Source organism: Octopus bimaculoides, chromosome 7, assembly GCF_001194135.2.
Source record: "Octopus bimaculoides isolate UCB-OBI-ISO-001 chromosome 7, ASM119413v2, whole genome shotgun sequence".
Lineage (NCBI taxonomy): Eukaryota > Metazoa > Mollusca > Cephalopoda > Octopoda > Octopodidae > Octopus > Octopus bimaculoides.
Genome location: NC_068987.1, coordinates 19513709 through 19520648, shown reverse-complemented (window position 1 = coordinate 19520648; position 6940 = coordinate 19513709). Strand labels below are relative to the sequence as shown.

The 6940-nt window shown below is 33.8% G+C and overlaps 1 protein-coding gene across 9 annotated transcripts in view; it reads left to right on the top strand.

Annotated features, from left to right (window-relative positions):
- LOC106872891 (probable phospholipid-transporting ATPase IA) overlaps positions 1 to 6940 on the top strand; it is a 427279-nt gene that overhangs the window by 404191 nt on the left and 16148 nt on the right. For 8 of the 9 annotated variants that reach the window (XM_014920050.2, XM_052969323.1, XM_014920053.2 and 5 more), the window contains one exon: positions 2751 to 2830. The exons of the other annotated variant lie outside the window; for it this stretch is intronic. In XM_014920050.2, the coding sequence (XP_014775536.1) occupies positions 2751 to 2830 (80 nt within the window). The remainder of the gene's footprint in view (positions 1 to 2750; positions 2831 to 6940) is intronic. 9 annotated transcript variants of the gene reach the window in all.

Sequence of the window (6940 nt, the reverse complement as noted above, 5' to 3'; positions counted from 1 at the left end):
ATATATATATATATATATATATATATATATATATATATATATACACACATATATATATATGTATATATATTTTGTTTACAGTAAACAGGTTTCTGTACAACCTACAGCATTACCAATTTCTCTACTTTTATTTCATATTTCAAAAGTCAATTCACATTCCTGAAGTGTAAACAGACTTTTGAAATACAACATATTTGTTATGTTTCAAAATACTAACATATTTGTGACTTGTACCACTTTTCGTGATATACCATTTAAGAAAACCTATTTTGCTGCTAGCTCTAAGACAGAACAACAAAATAATTTTGTGAATTGAGATCTGAGCCAAACAATATTGTGGAATGACATTTAATTTTGCTATAAAGTGCTATAATGTGGACTGGATGCTGCAAACATGGTTTTAGCAGTGAGGGTTAAAACAAAAAATGAAATGGGTTAGGAAGCTGCAGGTATCATGTGCAATTGGAAATGTATGAAATGTTGCCCTATGACTGTCTTTTACACTACTAAGAAGATGTGTGTGAGTGTGTATTTTGCATCTGTTTTTCCATGCTAGCATGTGTCAGATGAGTACCTATTATTTAGATATTGTTTTGCAGCCAGGTATCTTTCTTGTCACTAATCCATACCCCATTTATCAAATATGGAAGGGACAAATTTTTTATATAAAATAGTGATACTGCTCATTTGTGTGTGTGTGTGTGTGTTCACAATGCTCAGTGGATTGCCAACTGGTAACTCAAGCAGGATGTAGGCGAGTGCATCACTATACATTTTGCGAAGGAAAATTTTGGCATTTACCTACTCTCTACAACACCAACCTTAAGATGTTGTTAATGTTGAGCTGCATTGGACTCACCCTGAGTTATGTAGTTTACTGAGTCTTATGATCTTTTCTTTTTTGACTCCATGTCCTACTAACTTTAGCCATACAATTAAAAGTTAAATCAAAAGAAAAGTGATAAAGAATTAGTACCATTTTCCCTGCTTTTTTTCTTTCTTTTTCTTCTGGAAATATAACTACAACACTGATATTTCATTTGTCCAACTCAGAAACAATATTGTTAATGGTCTCAGTTGTTATTTGGTAAAGTGTTTTCCATCGTCTTTGAACTACACCACTGTTCTGTGTCCCTTCATACATCACATAACAGCAGTTCTCAGTCTTTTTGAGATTGCGGTGCTCTGAAAACAAACCAACAATTAAGACACGCTCCTCTCCCTCAGGGTATTCATCATGGTTTGGCGAGAGACATCCCACTCATAGTTCATCTTCTCTTGGATTTTGGTATAGTTCCCGGATAATAACCTGGTTGGATACCAACACTGATTGTCACATATGTTGTTAGCAACTCTGAATGTTGTCTGGTTGACTGACTGTAAGAAGTTAATTAGTTGAATGCTTTTGATGATAAAGAAAAACTTTTCAAGCTTAGGTTACTTAATATATTACTTGAAGAATCCTTTACTATTCATGATTGGTCTGGTTGGCATTAGGAAGGGTTTCAAGCTGTAGAAATCCCTCCATACACCAGATCACAATGTAATCCTTGTACCCATTGTATTCTGTCATCCATGATGGAACATGGACATTAAATGACAATGATGTTGAGCTCATCTATTTATTCTTATAATTGCCAATTGTACTATATTATTGGTTTGGGATTGACAGAAGCATTTCAGCGTCAGACAAAATACCTTGCAGTATTTGCTCCAACTCTCTTCACGTTATGAGTTCAGATCCTGCCAAAAATGATTTGGGGACATTTAACTGCGTTTTCTCAATTTTTTCACGGGTAGATTGGCCACATAGGGGGGGGGGGCTCTTTGTTCAGCTTGTCAGTCGTGTTGGTGATAAGATTGTTAATGGTGACAGTAGATATGGTGTGTATCGAGTGATGGTAAAAGTACAAAAAATGTACAAAGTTTTACTATTTTTGTCTTTTAATCCTGAGGAATGGAGACGTGGATCTTGGTTAATAATATATATACATGGATAACTTGCACAAATTATCCTAGACTTCCTTGACAACTGGCACAACTTGCCTTATATATATATATTATGAGAATTTACAAAAAAAACAAGATGAAGACGGGTGTGTAAATAACAAACAGATGTATTAGTTTAATGCTCGGGAAGTGAGAAAGTCTTTTACGTTTCGAGCCTACACTCTTCGACAGAAAGGAACACAGAAATAAACAGGGAGAGAAAATAGAAAAAGGTTTAGTGGCTAGCAATCTATCATGGCGAAACCGTATATATATATATATATCTCCCCAAGCATCACTGTAACAAAATATTTGACATTATCTCAATTGTATATTTATTTACCTATCTTTTCCAGCTTCTAAAGTCATCTCAGTAACATGGACTTCTAAACTTGCTTCCGTTGTCATTTGACTCTCTTACCATCTTCCTCTTTTTCATTTCCATACATTCTCACACACACTTACATACACATGCACACATACTTAATGCATCCCTTTTTTTCTCTAGTATATAACTATAATATGTATTCTATTTATTATTTTACTGATTCCAGGTGTGTGTATGTATGTATATATATATATATATATATATATATATATATATAATATAATATAATGTTGCATTTTCTCTTTCTCTCTGTGTCTATCCCTCTCTGTTTATCTATCAATCTATCTACCTGTCTGTCTGTCTGGTGCCGCTCATTGTTGCCAACCGCCACTGTGAGTCCCACTGTCATTTCTACCTTTCTGCTGTTTGCCAGGATTACTGAGACGGCTCGATTGCTGAAAAATGTCTTTTCGCGTTCACATACTCGGATTCCGACAGCATCTGATCAGCCACGTAAGTACTCCTTCCCTCGTCCCTGGCTATCTGATTGCCCCTTCACCCCTAACACCACCACCACTGCTGCTGCTGCCACTGCTGTTGTTGTCGTCGTCATCATCATCTTTCTTTGTTATCACTCTGATTTCATCCCCCTGCTGCTACTTTTTCTGCTCTTGCTGGTACCACCATCATCATGATTATTATTATTATCATTATTATTATTATCATCATTATTATTATCATTATTATTATTATTATTATTATTATTTCTAGTCTGTGATAGTTTGGTATTTTTCAGTTCTGAAGGAATAGTTTGTTTTGTTTTGTTTTTTATTTTTTTTTATTCTATAATCATTTGTATGTCTGTAACTTTGGTACCTTTGGTTCAATTGATATGGTTGATATTTTCTTTGTTATATAACCACTGCAGTGTTACATACATTGTCATGTTACACTATTCTGTAACATCATGTATCATTATTCTGTTACATTCCCACTTCTGTTACTCTTTACTTGCGTACTGTTTACCTTTTTTGGTATTTTGTTTTTGGTTTTGGGCCCTTGTTCTTTATTGGTGTTATTCGTTTTATATATATATAGATATGTAGTGGTAGAATGCTCGCCTGCCACGCAAGCGGCCTGGGTTCGTTTCCCGGCCGATGCACTATGAAATGTTACCTTTCATGGTGGTGCTCCAGCATGACCGCAGCCACTTGGCTGAAACGCATAAATAAATAAATATATATGTATATATATATATATATATATATATATATATATAAAACTCAAATAGCAACATTGGTTTTTGCTTAGATGCCTTAATTAGCCATTTGAGCAGTTTGCTGATTAGCTAATTTGTTTATTGGCTGATTAGTTGGTTAGTTGGTTGATTAGCAGAATAGCTAGCTGATTGGCTGGTCAGTTGATTCTTTACTTTCATTATCAATTATCACTTAGCTTAATGCTAGAGTTTTGAACCCACCTCACATGCATGCACATTCCTAAAATTGTAATGGTTAGCTTTGACCAAAAGCGATAACTTCTTCGGGTAATAGATTTGATCTGTCACCGAGGGTACTTTCAGCAGAGCCCACTCTGCTGCAAAGAGCTGGTCCAAGTCATCATGTTCAAGGTAACTACCTCCCTCTTTCCCACCAGTCTCAGAAGCCCAGTAAATAGTCATGGGTACTGCCTCCACCCCTCTGGCTAAAAGATTAAAGAAGATCTGTAACTTGTTGCTCTTTTTTCATAAACTCTCTACAAAAGTAATCTGTCTTCAGGGGTTCTGTGTTAATATACATATATTGTGAGACATCCTTGTTGTCAGGCCATCATCACAGCTTAACCTAGCCTGGTTACCATGCCACCTGTTAGAAATACAGCACAGACATTTCTTCATATCCTTGTAGTTATTTTTGATCCATTGGAAATATCCTTCATTTCATTTATATTCTTTTTCCAAAAAAGAAGAAATAAATTATTTAGGCAAAATGATATCACAGGACAATCAGGGAAGCAGGGAGGGTTACCTATATTTTGTTTTTTATTTGATTTTATTCGTTAGTACTGGATTTTTTTTTTAACATTTATTCTATTTTGTTTGTTTGGTTCCATTCTGCATTCTGCCACTCCCTCTCCACCACTCTCATCCTGTTATGTATAAGTTCTGTGGATCATCACATTATTCCTCTTGTTGTCATCTGTCTTGTAGATTAGAACCTGCCCCGAAAAAAATAAAACATTTTCGTTTGTTGATGTTGTAATGGTAGTGGTTAGTGGTGTTGTGATTTCTGTTCAAAATATAAATTTAGCTTTATACTTTTTTTTTTCATGTGTGTATGTATATAATGTACGTATTCTTCTTCTTCTGCAGTACCATTCAACCAAATTATTTTCATGCACCCTGTCCCATGGTGATATTTTGCATACTATTCCAGTCCACTTCCTTAGAAATTCTCTGAAATTGCATTATCGCCATCTAATTCATGGCAATATAGAAAATGAATATTAAAGAAAAAAATAGTAGTAATATTAAATTAAAACCTTGGTCACAATCTCATAATAAGATAAATTATATATATAGTGAGATTTCAGATGGTCAAACCTGCATATGTACCAGTGCTTATCAAAGTGAGTGGTACCGACCCCTGGGAGTGGGGTGGGAAATCTTATGAGAGTACTGGAGGTCAAGAAGGTTAAGGGTGTGAAGCAATTGATGCATCTGTATAGTTTTTAAATCATTGCCTGCTATTTAAAAATTAAAATAAAGTTTTAATGTAATATGATAAACTGCTTGTTAGCCACAATCACAACAATGGCATCAGTAGTAATATTAGGCCCCAGAAAGTAAATAATGAATATAAGCTAATATGTAGATTAAAGTATAATTTAAAGCACATTGCTAAAATTTGTATTTCTTTCATACATACAATAAAGCCAGTCACTGCACCTGTTGCATTAGGTAATGTCCTGTGTGTGCACCTATTGTACATGCTTCTGTGCTATTGATTTTTAATTGTGTCGTCTGTTAATCTCATAATTTAGCCATATGTATAAAGATGTATAAATTCACAGATGGACAGAGAAAGCAGTGTGTGTGAACATATAGAAAATACAACTATAAATCAGATTATAAAGAGGAATTTCAACTGGTAGCTGTGGAGGTGTATATGAAACTCAGTAAGGCGGTGCCATGGTAATTAGTTATCGGCATGAAATTAAATCCTGGAATTAAATTGTTCTGGCCAGATATTACATGCATGTACATCAGAAGTGGCAGGGAGGCAACATTCAACTGCATTAGTAAAAGAAAAGGCTGATAGTTAAAATAGTTTCAGAAGCACTACATAACATAATATAGCCCTTGTACACAATGTCTGGTAAAAAAAAATATATGCACGCACAGGTGCAGTGACTGTCTTTATTGCATGTATGAAAGAAATACTCACAAACTTTGGCAATGTTTTTTAAATTATGCTTTAATCTACATGCATATGTGGTCAAGGCTGGAATTACTTTGACTGTAGTTCTGTTTGATAAAGGATAACCTAGAGCTAAGCAGCTAACAATACATAAGTTTTTCCAGTTTCTATGTTATAAAAATGATATCATCTCTGCCACCAAAAGAGAGGAAGAGTGCTGAGTTATCAGGAGTTAGTGGGTGTTTACCAGTGAAGTCTGACAATTAAGGGTTGTTTACCTGTCATTCCCTGAGTAAAGCCTATGGAACCCAAAGCATTACAAAAATTACAGAAAACCCATTAAGAATAATAATAATAATAATAATATAGAGGCTGTTGAAAAGAGGTGATTTGTGAGGTCAGTAGAATGCCTCTAGGATACAGGTTTAACCTTGATTAACTAGCTTGTTTAAGCTTGGATGAGTATGTATGTTGTAAGGCCCAAAACCTTGTGACCCCAGGTTACAACATCGACAGTGTATCCAAATACTGCATCTGTAGAATTCAAATCTTAAGAAATTCTATCAAATGTATTTCAGAATTTTTGGTTGTTTGGTTCCACTGCATTTGAAATAATATTCTATGTTGATTTTTTGATTTTTTTTTTATCGCCATTCTTGAATCAGTAACACAGAATTCATCTCTTGGGAAATATTGTTTACATTTGTATTCTTATATTTCTGATATTCTTTAAAAAAAAAAACAACTTTTTTTTTTCTTGATAGATTTCTGTTGTTTGGTGAAAGTCTGTCAGATTTATTTCCTTGTTCAATTTCAAAAATTAATATGATGCAATCTCACTATTATTATTAATATTATTATTATTATTATTATGATTGTTTTGTTTTTCTGTCTGTTCTGCCAGTATTTAATTTAATGTTCTTTTCTTAGTTATAGATATTATTGCTGTTGTCGTTTCTTCATTTTTGAAGTTTATTGTTGTTTGTTTTCTTCATCTGTTTTCCATTTCTCTCGAAAATTCAAATTATTCTTTATGAAATTGTCACATCATTCTATGTGACATTCAAATTTCTTTCCCTCAGCTTAAAAAAAGTTCAATACAACAAATTAACTGTCTCACCATTCAAACACTTTCTATCTTTGTGTTTGCTACAAGCTACTGATTTTCTGATGTGAATTTAATTATATATATATATATATATAT